The sequence below is a fragment of the Delphinapterus leucas genome, chromosome 11, assembly GCF_059928025.1.
Source record: "Delphinapterus leucas isolate spDelLeu-1000000601 "Yukka" chromosome 11, BTC_Dleu_Yukka2, whole genome shotgun sequence".
Lineage (NCBI taxonomy): Eukaryota > Metazoa > Chordata > Mammalia > Artiodactyla > Monodontidae > Delphinapterus > Delphinapterus leucas.
In genome coordinates this window covers 40,263,521-40,277,423 of record NC_143139.1, presented here as the reverse complement: position 1 = coordinate 40,277,423, position 13,903 = coordinate 40,263,521, and the positions used below count along the sequence as shown (strand labels likewise).

The 13,903-nt window shown below is 37.4% G+C and overlaps 2 protein-coding genes across 10 annotated transcripts in view; both read right to left on the bottom strand.

Annotated features, from left to right (window-relative positions):
- The window catches only part of DIP2B (DIP2 acetate--CoA ligase B (putative)), a 239,195-nt gene extending 238,964 nt beyond the window's left edge, over positions 1-231 (bottom strand). For all 5 annotated transcript variants that reach the window (XM_022572180.3, XM_089920703.1, XM_089920702.1 and 2 more), the window contains exon 1: positions 1-231. In XM_022572180.3, coding sequence (XP_022427888.1) covers positions 1-100 — 100 coding nt within the window. In that variant the 5' untranslated portion in view covers positions 101-231.
- A 9,158-nt stretch (positions 232-9,389) lies between these two features.
- Positions 9,390-13,903, bottom strand: part of LARP4 (La ribonucleoprotein 4) — a 66,223-nt gene continuing 61,709 nt past the window's right edge. For all 5 annotated transcript variants that reach the window (XM_022572184.2, XM_022572183.2, XM_089920706.1 and 2 more), the window contains one exon: positions 9,390-13,862. In XM_022572184.2, the coding sequence (XP_022427892.1) occupies positions 13,524-13,862 (339 nt within the window). In that variant the 3' untranslated portion in view covers positions 9,390-13,523. The remainder of the gene's footprint in view (positions 13,863-13,903) is intronic.

Sequence of the window (13,903 nt, the reverse complement as noted above, 5' to 3'; positions counted from 1 at the left end):
CTTCCGAGAGCTCCAGCTCCAGCTCCGCCAGCTGCGCCCGCACTTCGGGCGGCAGCGCCGCCACCGCAGCCGGCGAGGGTTCCAGGCCTCGCTCCGCCATCCCGGCTCTGTCAGCCACACTCCGGAAGACAACCGAGGGGGCCGAAAGAGGGACGGACTGACGCGAGCCCACACCCCGTCTACAGGATCCGGCTCCGGCCGCCAAGCGCCGCCACCGCCTCCGCTGCTGCCGCCGCCATGAGCAAGGGTCACGTGAGCGCGGCAGCCCCGCCCCCGGGCTGAGGATGCACCGCCTCCGAAGCCGAGTCAGGCTGAGCACTCGCGGTCTGATGGCGCCCTCTACTGGCAGACTCCTGAAACGACGAGTCCAAGCCCGCCGCCCCGATTTCTCCAACGCTAAATACGCCAACGGTGTTGATGTCCACCGGGACACGTAGCCTTTACCTTTTACGAACTCACGACCACGCAGTTTTCAGGGGCCCCAGGCCTTGCTCTTTCCAGTTCTCTTCACTTAGTTGTGTATCCCTTTGTCTTGTCACTTCTTCCGTTTCCCCCTAATTGACACCTCCGATTCATAAAGATTTGAACTCAGGCCAGTTCTTTCACTGGGGCTTCCCGACTGCATTTACCAGGAGCTCTTTTTTTTCTATTTCAGTTCTAGCATTTAAGACAAAGGAGGGAGAATCTGCCTCCCCCTTCCTAGACATCTAACCACTTACAGGAGAACTTCGTCTTCTTTATCTTTTTATCCTCCTTGGTGTATGACTTAATAGGTGTTCCAAAAGTATTAATATTTTAATTCAGTATAAGGATCCACACATGTGTGTGTTTTTACCAGGAACTACTGGGGCAGATGCCTTAAACTGTCATTCATAGTCTTTCTTTAGTAGTATTGAATCTTTTTTTAAACGTCAAAAGTCCCCTGCAGAATTAGAGGGAATTCCAGTGTTTTTCCTTCCCTTCCATTCTGATCCAAAATTGGTCCTTTGAGAGTAAGGCCTTAGCATCTGTTCTTTAGTAGTTCCCAGACAGTATTATATCATTCATGGGCTGGAGGGGAAAAAAAAATTTTTTTTAGGTTGAGGAAAGAATTTCAGCTTAAAAAAGGAATGTAATATGGTTGACTGGGAAGTAGACTTTGAAATTTCCGTTTAACTGCAACAATGTAAGGAGAATCTATGGGAATATATGTATGTATGTCTTCTGGTTTACATGAGGACTATGGCAGTTTTTAAATTTTATTTTATCTATTAAATTATGGCTACGTTGCGTGTTCATTGCTGAGCGCGGGCTTTCTCTAGTTGCGGTGAGCGGGGGCTACTCATTGTTGCGGTGCACGGGCTTCTGGTTGCGGTGGCTTCTCTTGTTGTGGAGCTCGGGCTCTAGGCGAGTGGGCTTCAGTAGTTGTGGTGTATGGGCTCAGCAGTTGTGGCTCGTGGGCTCTGGCACACGGGCTTAGTTGCTCCGTGGCATGTGGGATCTTCCTGGACCAGGGCTCGAACCTGTGTCCCCTGCACTGGCAGGCGGATTCTTAACCACTGCGCCACCAGGGAAGCCCTTAAATAAGAGATTTTTAAAGGAAAGAAAAAATTTATGAGGATCAGGAAAATTTGAACACTATTTAGGAATTATTGTCATATTTTTACATATGGTAATGACATTGTGATTATATACTTTAAAATAGTAATTTTTAATGGGAAAACATACTCAAATATTTATGGATGAAATGGTATGCCTGAGATTTGCTTCATAATAACCCAGTGTAAGGTGGGGTGAGAAGAAGGTAGAGGTATATCTGAAGTAATATTGGCTGAGATCATAGAAGGAGTTGGGTGACGGGAATATGCAGCTTGATTATACTATTCTACTTTTGTATATATTTTTAAATTTCCATAAATAAACATTTTTTTAAGTACAGAGAAATATTTCTGCAGGAGATCATACCTTTGTAATTGTATCTTTTTCTATTTTTTCTAATATTGCTATATATTAAGAGAATGGGTACTTTAAAACATGAATCTACAAAGCAATCTTTACTAAAAGTTTCATAATTATAACAGTTGAAAAACTGGAAATATTGTCTACCCAGAAATCCAAGAGAATCAACTAAAATACTATCATTCACTCATTCATTCATTCAAACATACTGAGTTAATGTAACATGTTAGGAACTGTCTAGGTGCTAGGAATACAGTGTTTGAAAAAGGTGTATACTCTCACGGAGCTTAGTTTAGTTCTATCAGAATTACAATTAGTTTTATGAAGTGGCTTAAGATTAGGCCAACATATAAAAATAAATAATTTCCTGTCTTACAGCAATAGGCAATTCAAAGAAAAATCCATTCGGTCACAGCAAAACATAAGTAGGAATAAACCTAACAAGAAATGTGTACGATTTATATGAAGAAAACTGTAAACCTAAATAATAGTTACCTATTCCCAGATGGGAAGACACAATATCATAAGGATATCAATACTCCAAAAATTAATCTATAAAAGTTAATGCAGGGCTTCCCTGGTGGCGCAGTGGTTGAGAGTCCGCCTGCCGATGCAGGGGACACGGGTTCGTGCCCCGGTCCGGGAAGATCCCACATGCCGCGGAGCAGCTGGGCCCATGAGCCATGGCCGCTGAGCCTGCGCGTCCGGAGCCTGTGCTCCGCAACGGGAGAGGCCACAACAGTGAGTAGGCCCGCGCACCGCAAAAAAAAAAAAAAAAAGTGAATGCAATCTTTATCAAAATATTACTTTAATTTTCTAAATCTTGACAAGCAGATTCTAAAGTTTAAATAGAAGACTAAATGCTCAAGGAAAGTCAAGAAAAATTTAAAAATTTAGAAGAGGAATTTGCCTGAGCAGATATCAAAACATACTAAAAATCAACAAGCCTCAAAACCAAAAAGTCATGAAGGAATACTGATTGTGAATAATGAAAGATAAGACAAACATGCATGTTATTTAGTGGCAAGACTCATAATTTTTGTCGAGTCAGTTCTCCCAAAATTTCTTGTTAGTACAATGCAATATCCATAAAATCTTCAACAGAACGTTTTGGGTTTTTCTAAAACAAAATTTGTTAGGTGATTCTAAAGCCCATATTAAAGAAAAAAATTCACAAGAATGGCCAAACATTCTAAATAAAAAAACCATGGGAACCATTTGTCCTTTCAAATAACAAAATATGCTAAAAAACTACTGGAGTTAAAACAGGGTGTTATTAGTGCAGGAAGAGGATAGAAGGAATTTGATAAATACTGAAGAAACAGACTTACGCATAACTAGGAATTTCCTTTATGATAACGGTGGCGCCTCAAATCAAGGAGAAAAGATCAAGTATCTAACAAATTGTTTTTTAACAAATTACTATTTAGAAGAAATAAGAGTGACACTTCATAATGCACCAAAAGAAACTGAATGTGTTTAAAAGTTAAAATTTAAAGAAAAAAATTAAGGTATTAGAAGAGAGGAAAAATATTTAATAACTTCAGCATAGGCAGGGCTTTCTAAGCAAGTTGTACAGGTGAATGTTGATATATATGGCCCCCAAAACAATTAAAATGCAAGAAACCATATACAACAGGTGTCCCCAAGCTGCCTGAACCATCCCCCCCACCCCCGCCACAGTCCGTGGAAAAATTGTCTTCCACGAAACCAGTCCCTGGTGTCAAAAAAGGTTGGGGACCGCTGATATAAACGTTAACATTTTTTAAATTACAAATAAGAATGTGTTTCCAGTATATTTAACAGACAGTGAAATATCCGGAACATAAAAAAGAGTCCTGGACTTCCCTGGTGGCGCAGAGGTTAAGAATCCGCTTGTCAATGCAGGGGACACAGGTTCGTGCCCTGGTCCTGGAAGATCCCACATGCCGCGGAGCAACTAAGCCCGTGAGCCACAACTACTGAGCCTGCGCTCTAGAGCCCACGAGCCACGGCTGCTGAAGCCCGCGCGCCTAGAGCCCGTGCTCTGCAACAAGAGAAGCCACTGCAATGAGAAGCCCGCGCACTGCAATGAGTAGCCCCCACTCGCCGCCGCAACTAGAGAAAGCCCGCGCGCAGCACCAAAGACCCAACACAGCCAAATATAAATAAGTAAATAAATTATAAAAAACAAACAAAAATAGATTATAAAAAAAGAGCCCTACCAGTAAACAATAAAAATTGACCACCTAATGAAAAAATAAGTAACAAATAATAAATGGCTAATAAGGATACAAAAAAATTTAAAAACTTACCAGCAATCAAAGAAATATAATTTTAGCAATAACAGATAAGAAGTACCTAAATGATATATAGATACTGGGTGTATCCCTTCCCTTGATGGCTGAGGATCATAAGCTACAGAATCATAAAAGCCCAAAACTCTTGAGGGTGATTTGTCCTGTTGTGTGAAAGATTTGGACACTGGGGAGGAGAATTCTTTCCTCATCTGGAAATTGCTGCAAGGACCTCGTAAACCTGTAACTGCTACTGACCAATCTTTCCTGTCACATAGAGAACGCACCTGAGGAAGAAGCCAACATACAGCTAGTGGATTGGGCATGGGAGGGAAAGGTGTGGAAAAAAGGTGAGGGAAGAGGAGAGAGAGGGATTAGATTAAGATTGATTATGCACTTGGGTCCAGCTCCATCACTGAACGTTTAAAGTAAGCCACTGGCTCCCCTCTACTTATTTTCCAACCTATTCTCAACCCTCTATTATCAGGCCTCCACTCCTAGTCTATTGAATCAGTTTGGTAATGGTTACCAGTAGCCGTCCAACTGTCAAATCCAATGGACTCGTCATCTCACTTACGTTGCATTTATACTTTACATCTTGACATTTTCTCCTTTAATTTCTTTAACATCTCTTTCTCCTGCTTCTCTTGTTAGAACATTTAATGCCAGTATTGTTTGGGAACTCCTTTTCCTCTGCCTTCTTTTACATTTTTAAAAAGTGTTTTTACTTGAAAATATTTCCAGGTATAGAGAATTATACCTATGTACCTATCTCACCATCTATTTCTGCTTCAGAACTTTAAAGACATTATAGATACATTTGAAGGCCCTATACATGCATCCCTAGTATTATTTACCTCCCTTCCTCCTTCCCAAAAGATGGTTATTTAAAAGGTATCCACCATCTTGCAGCCGGTATCATTCCCAAGTATATTATTACATTTTTATACTTTTACTAGATGTATCCATAAACAATAAATAGTAATTTAAAAACTATAAATAAAAGATATCAAACTCTATATGTCAATCTAACTTGCTCTTTCAATATTTCTTTTGACACGTAAGAGCTGTTTCCAGTTCATTCACTTTAAGTGATATATAGTATTTCATCACAAGACATACTATAGTACTACTGACTCATCTCCTGCCTCCCTCTTAGACTTACCTTTGTGAATATATTGGGCCCACCTGGACAATCCAGGAAAACCTCATTCCAAATCTTTAACTTAATGACATCTGCAAAATCCCCTTTGCAGTATAAATAACTTTCACAGGTTCTGGAGATTAGGATGTGGACATCTTTGTGGGAGAGATTATTCAACCTCTCATACTGTTTTAACTACTGCTCCCTTAATTCCAAACATCCTTCTCACCTGGACAATTCCCAAACTATTCACATAGCCACCAGCTTTGTGTTCTCAATTTCGAATATAACCATAATCCTCTCCTTAAGACTTTCGGTGGTTGAGCATTCCCTACAGAATCAAGTGAAGTCATTTTCTTAGCATACAATTGGTCATGATTTGACTGCAAAGTAAATTCAGCTTTTCTCTTGTCGTACTCTACTGAAACCTACACTCCAGCCATTCCAAACTATTATACTGAATTTGCCACATGGTCATGCCTCTTTGCCCTTCTTTACTTGCACTCTGTCAGTATGCTGTTCATTCTTCCTTCACCTACCTAGCCACATATTGTTCATGAATCCATTTGGAAGTTAATGCCTATCCCCCCAACCCCAGCAGAGCTGACCACCATTGAATGTGTATTTCTAATACCATCAAAACATTCATAACACTTCATAGTAATATTTTGGCTTATAATGCTCCACTCTAGTTATTAAGGGTAGAAATTTCATAATTTTAGCATTCTGTGCACCTAGTGTCTTGGCTTATAGTAGATATGTAAGATCAAAATGGTCATAAATGAAACAATTAAGGTCATGGAGTTAGTGTGTGGGTATTTCTAAGATTTGAGTGCTGATGGAAAGTGGCATGCTACACAAACAGCCATACATCCACAAGAAAATAAGTGGTGAGACACAATAAAAAATGTTTTTAACTTAGTAAGTTAAATCTGGAATCTTGAAGAGTATGTGCTATTACTCCCTAAATTTTTGGATGAGTAAACAAGCTGAGAGAAATAAATGATTTGCCTAAATACACCAAGATTAATAACAGAGTTGGCTATAGCTATGGGAAGACTATAATGTTACTCAGGGTTGGGGGGGATTTGATAGACATTCAAATTTTATAACCTTCTAGCCGTGTTTATGAGCGTGTTACTTCATTTCTAGGACACAGCTGGTTTGCTGAGGCATGTGTGAATTATGTTTTTTAGGGATCTTCCCATAGAAAAATGGCAAGTTGATAATAAAATTTTTTTTAGCAGTGATAACAGTCACAACAAGCTTAATGCTTTTAATTCCTCTCCAATCTGACAATTTTATTGGTGAGGATTGGAAACATTAAAACTTGAGTGAACTCACATGAGAAGTGCTTGACAGTAGTTGGCATGGAGACTGTCCAGGTGGGAAGAGAGGATGATAATTAGGATTAGGGTAGCAACAATTAAGACAGAAATAGGGGTAGATATAAATTAAATAATTTTTAGCCCTATCCCTAAGTAAGCTGAAAGAAAATGTAATCTAATGAAAACCACCATAATGCTAGAGATGAACTGTCTTTTAGAATTAAAGGGAATGATTTTAGTTCAGTATTTCTTTTTGCAGTCCCCCCCCCATCTTGCCATTGTTAGGATTATCAGAAATCCTGCAAGAACAAGCATAACCATCTCAAAACCGTACTGATATCTCCCTGCCCACAAAAGGTTCTTTGCCAATGTATTCAATCATAGTGAATGCCACAAACTTCCATCCAGTTCCAAAGTCACAAATTCATGAGTCATTTTCTATGCCTTCCTCTCACCCTCTGTATCTAACCCATTCACGTCTTTTTCCCAAATGTTTCTCAAATCTACCACTTTGCTCCAACTGTATCATCACCAGGTAAAATCTAACTCGTCTCATCTGTTCTCCATAATGCACAAATTTCAAACCCAGGAGTCTGGCTCTTAACCTCTTTCTCTGTCCTCAGCTTGGAAGACGGAACAAGGTCCCCCCCATACTGTATCTGCAGGACCCTATAATTCTTCCAATGCATCATAAAGATGTACAGGGTTGCTCCTTCATCTGGAACACTCTCCTCCGGGCTCACCTAATTAACTCCTACTCCTTCAGATATCTGTCCTGTTTCTCAGGAAAGCATTCATCCCTGTACCACCCCCCACTCCAACTGCATGGATTCTGCCTGGTTCTGGCTTTCACATTTACTGCTGGTCTAATTTTGCAATTACTTATGATTATTTCATGCTAAGCACCATAAGGGTAGGAATCCAATCTATTTTTTGCTGTCTAGCACAATGCCTGGAACACAGCATGCAATATATACTGGCTAAACAAATACCCCACCCATCACGATTAGGTCCAATGCTAAGTCAATACCCTCAGTTTTGACATGTCGAGGTCATAGTTATTTGTATAGGCAGAATCTGGAATGCAAAATAGCAAAATTAGAACTTAGATGCATCATTCAAAATAAATATAAAACATACGTTAAAGATAGATAACAGCCTACATAAGGTTATAGGGAGGCTGGAGTTCTACTATGGTTCATTAAGTCTGATACAGCAGGTATGCAGAGGAAACAGGAGAGAAGTACAGCAGCTTCAAAGATTTGCATAACAGCTACCAAAAATGAATTTAAAAGAGAACATTTAGGAAGCTTGTTCCTTCCCACAACACCAGAAGAAAATGGAGCATTATGAAGAAAGTGAAAACATCTCAATTCCTTTAAACCCTCACACAAACTAAAGACACCCTTGATAGTTTTCATTCCAGAGATTTTTAAGGAAATTCAGTCCTCTAGTAGTGTTAAACTTTTAATAAAAACTTCCAGGCATAAAACTGAAATTTAAACTTGGAGACATACTTCGGTTAACATTTTCTAACAAGGCATAAATATATAAAGTATCTCAGTGATATGACTCTTGATAAATCCATTCATTTTTAATACAACTCAAAAGCCTACATAACTAAGTTTATCAATTGGTCATTAGTCCACCTAAAATAATACACAATTACAGTGTGTTCCTGATATGGTAAAGAAGAAATTTAAGTTATGCACCTCCTCTCTTGGCCAAATAAATTCACTAACACACTGATAGAAAGCCCTAAGGCTTTGTTAGCATGTTTCCCCTGTAAACCTGATATTACTGGGATGATTTTGCTCACTGATATCAGCTATCTTCATTAAGATAAATGTTCATTAGCAAAATAAAGGTTTTAGCTGTTGAAAGGGCAATGCTAAGTCATCATCAAAGTGAATGTTCACATTAAATGTTACCTTTATATGTATTATTTATAAATACACTCATAACACGTAACTTGTGGAATAAACATTTCTGAATATATGAGAATTAGAAAATCTAATTTGAAATTGGCCTATATTTTAAAAGACCTAGATTTCTACTATTCAAGAATAAACTGTGGCATAACAGCTATGTAACACTTCAGGGTTTTTTAGCAATGCTATATTCAATAAAAGTTGAGCTGTCACATTAATTTCCAGATACCAGTTGTTAAAAAAAGCCAGAGATTGCTCAGCTTTTCCATTTTTGCCGTTATCATAGTTTAAAAAAAGATTAAAAGACTCATTTAAATTTCCCAGTAAACCTTCCCTTAAAAAGCTCCCCCAAACCCTTTAGCTCTAGGGTTTGCAATCAAAGATGTGGTTGAAAAAGTAAAGGTAACCAAGGGGCTTTCTCTTGGAAACAGACGTTTAAAGACCCAGAATTTACACACTCAAATCAGGCCATAATCTGACCCACGAAGGCAAACCCTTAAGCTGCACATTGCCCTGTGATTTTTCTCCCCTTCAATAACTGCTTCTGACACTAAAAGAATTTAAGAAAACCCCAGAATCACAGAGCTGAATCTTCTAGCTCTCTACCCTCACTGTGCAGATGAAATATCACACAATCCATACCCCGCTCCCAAAAACAAAACAATAGCTGAAACCAGAATAGAACTAGAGAGTGGGCAACATAAAAACTAATCAGAAAGTAAATACAAGTAGCCATTAGAGATAAGCCACCTGGAGAAAAGGAAACCAGTCCTGCTTTTTAATAATTTTATTTTTTCTAATTTTGTGTTAATTTCCCATAGCACCTTGGCAATGTTGAAAACAAAAATACAAATACAACGATGTACTCATTATAACATAATATGCATGAGCATGTGTCACACCATTTGCGGGGTGGGGGTGGGGGTGGGGGGGGAGGGGGGAGTGCAGTTTTGACAACAAGAACAAACCTAAGCAATGGACAAGAGAAGCCAGATAACTGGTTCTGACTCCCAACCCCGAACATTTAAGAGATATCACTCACACCTGAATCAGGCAAAAAACAAAACACAAAACCCAATAATGATGTGGATTGTTTCTTACACTAATCAGTGTTTTGTGCTTCAAAACTGAAAATAAAACCATTTCATTGTATACACAGCCTGTTGATATCTCACTTGTACTTTCAGGAACCGTCTACTCAACAATTCACAGCTTTTAAAAATAAAATTGAAACTATTTAATAATTAGGTGGAATTTAAAAAAGAATACATTCTCAACTTGAAAACAAATTCTCTTTCAATTTCTTAAAATGTCCTCAATTAATGAGGACTGAAATGTCTATGTATCTTCTTGAAATCTCAGACTAAATTAGCATACACCAAAAAGCCCAAAGTTAAATTAATGGCCACCAAATTGTAAGGAAATATGAAAACTTAGGAAAGAACACCATACACTGTAGTTAAGAATTTACAAAAACTCCTCTTTCGCATTTTACCTTTTCTGTAAAAACAAAACAGTACTTTTAAAATATGGTTAATATACATGGCCAACATAAATAACAGACTTAACCCCAGTGCTGCTCAACTGTATCAAAGTAAAACCAATGGACATTTAAGCCAAAAGACTAAATATTTAAGGCCATAACTAATAAAACTATAAAGTGTTCAGTAACTTTTAAATACTAGTCTCTGCTCCAGCAGATGCTAATACTCCCTCATTACGCCTTCTCCAAAGCCAACCTGGTATTCAAAAAGAAAAAGGAATGTACAACAATATTCAAGATACCTTAATTTTAGAAACCAAACATAAATAAATCTGCATGTCATCTGATCACATGCAAATTGAGCACATAAGATGATAAGAACAATAAAACCATATCACTGAAAGATCTTATCTTCTTCCAAAATCCAGTTGAAAAAAATTTAGATGGATCATTCCTTTGAATGCCAGTGTCTATATTTGCAAAAATGAAATTACTCAGATTAAGGACAGGCCTAGATGCCATGAAAACCTTAATTATCTGGATAGAAAATGGAGGCAGGTTTTGCCATATCTCTATCTATACACCTTCTCTGTGAAGTGCAAGGTGATGAACTTGTGTGACTCTTGTTCTCATGCATTTAAGAAGTATGGCAGAAGATCACTGAACCATACACTCAAGATCATTTGTATCTACTTTTACCCTCCAACAACCCAAGGACACGCTAAGTCATAAGGATGAAGAGAAAAACTTGACATTTAAATTCCTCCTTCTAAAGAACCAAATAAATAGTTAAACTACAATGAATGCCCGACCCTCATCAGTTACAGAGTAATGCTGGACAAAAAAGCCATCAGTTTCACACAACTCACAGGCATCATTTAGATACAAACCTTAAATCTGATATAATAAAATAAATGCTAAATACATATTGTGAATATATATATTATATATATATACACACACACACACATACACCCACACATTATTCTTCCCTATACATCCCATCAAAATGGGAACTATTAGCTGTAATGAGGCAAATTAACTGAAAAACATATTTAATATGAAATTTAAAAATGGTCATGTCTTTCAATTTCTACTTTCAATAACACCTTCTGGGAAAAAGCAAGAACACACTTGCTTTCTTGAAAAAGAACTCTTTTCTTGTGTATCAATTAGAACATTTAGTTTTTAGAAGTTGGGTAGACTAACAGCAAGTCATACAAGGATACAAGTAATATAGGCCTATTTCTGTGACACATTGTAAAAAAAAAAAAAAAAGTATTGTTTCATCTAAGTGCAATAATTAAGTTTATAATCCTTACCAAGCGATTTTTGTAAAATGTTTATTCTCTTAAATCCAATACATTCACAGAGTGTTAACACTTTAAACGTTTATCATTTCCACCAGCTGCAGCATTATCTAAGTAAACCAAAATAAGCACTTTTATCATAGATGTAGTCAGTGATTATTAATACTTTTTTTTTTAAAGGACCTAAACTTCCCCCAAATTTCAGCACAGGTAGTTTTATGGTATGTTTCATTTAGTAGAAAATAGTGTGTAGAAATGAATAGTTTCAAACTGCTTAAATATATCATGTTATCAATCCACCAAATCAAAAGCAATTGCCAAGCTGAATAATAAGTTACAAAGAAATGATAATTCTGGCTTGTACAGAAATGTGCGGTGTTTTCAAAGCTCTGAACAGTTACCTACTAATACAAATCTCCAAAGCTTAACTTAGAGTTGGAAGATGAGTTTCACAGTAATGTAATTTTAACCCTCATTTACATTCATTTTAATATATTACTAAGATGTTTACTCTATGTCACAATGGTGCTTTCCAGTGTTCACAATTTACAGTTTCAATTTGTACATATGTAATTCACTAACATAAGGGACAGTTATTACTATCACAAACTATCCCTAAAAAGAAAACAAAACCCCACCTTACATAGAACTCTGAAAATGGTATGACTTAAAACAGATTAATGCAACATGGTTTTTAATTTTTTTAGCCATTTTCTAAACACCAGCATGTAAACTTGCCTATTTAATGTGAGAGCTACAACTTTATTCACTGAGAAATTATATGTTAATTTTAACTATCTAACCTCAACTCAAAAATTTTGTGACTTGCTGGTTCTGTTTCTGTGAATTCCAAACTGCTTTTTTTTTTTTTTTTGAGAAAGGGAAAGAAGGAAGGTGATAAATACATTGTAAACAGAAAAGGTTGTCCCCAAATTAAACCTTTAAAAAGAAATTTCTTTTTACATCTATACTATTTAACACTTTAAGAGTCAGCTACAATGTTTCATCTTTAACACTAACACAAATAAATTACTGTAGGGTCGGTCTGCCCTATCATTCTGGGATCTAAAGTTCTAAATACATGACCAGAAGAGTAAAATACTTTAATGTTCAAGTCAGAAATTTAGAACAGTTATATGATTTGACTAGACTGAGCGAGGCAGCTAGAAACATACAATTCTGTAGGTGATTGGTTATTTTGCTTTTGGGGGTGGATAATCAAAGAACAGAGTAATGAAGAAAGTAACAAAAAAAAAGAAATCGTTTCCTATTTTAGGGGGGGGGAAGAAAAATCACAGGGCAGCTTGAACCTCTGAGCTCCATTTGACCCACCCCCTCAGATATAACACAAAATTTTAATTTTTCAAATAACCCCCATTCTTTCCTTGAGTATCAAACTGATTGGTAGTCACATCCCCAAGTACAATCAGAGTTTAACAGCTTGTTGAATGAAATATTAGTAAGGTCAAAAAGACAGACTAAATTTCAAACTGGAAAAAAAAAAATCTACTCAAGTATTACATTCAGTTTTCAAATCATTTACTAACATGACAACAGATTTGGCTTCAATCATACTTGCACACACTCACACCACAACAGTCACCCCAGCCACCGATCTGTTTTGCAACACAAGGCCATATAGGCAGAAATGGCATTCTCCAAGCCAAACTTTAAATAGATTAAAAAAAGTAATTTCTAATTTTACAGAAATGTTTCTTCAAAAAATATTTTCTCTCACTCCCTCATCTCCTATACTGAAGGATGTATAATGTGTTTTTCTCCCAAGCTAAATCTGAACCCTCAAAATTGATTCCAGGCAGAAGATCTCTGCAAATTAAAATCAAAAACAAAAATAGAAAAATTATATTTTTATATATGTATACATATATATATATATTTATACTGATTGGAATCCTCCAGCATTTTAAAATCGCTTTAGAGATGAATTTTGGGATTCTATAGCTCACAACTCCAAAATCCATAATGATTTAAGGATGTACTTTCTCTTGTTTCCTTCCTGGCCACGCCCTCCCCTCCAAAACAGTTCAATATAGCCAGGCTCAAGTTTAATGGGAAGAGAGAGAAGTTTTTGAACAGTTTTTTTTGTTTTTGTTTACTTTGGTGATCTGGGTGGCACGTATTGCTCTTTGCCATTACGTCGAGTCACTCCCTGAGGTATAGCCCTATGGCCAAACTGGCGTCTCTGTTCCCTGATTTTTCCAGCTGCTCCCCTGGGAATGGGATTGCCCCGGAAGCCAGAGTAATCCTTACTAGCCCTTGCTTCTGGCTTCTCATGTTGTTTCTCAAAGGACTTCTCAGGAGCTCCATTCTCTTCATTTTTGGTGGGAGATACTGCATTGGAGCGAAGTTCTCGCAGTGGCTGCACAAGAACTGGAGATGGCTCTTTAGGGGGCTTCTGGCACACTTCAGCATAACTTAGCTTCCGAGGTTCCTTTGAAGTAAAGATAAGAAACAAAAACATTTATGGTACAT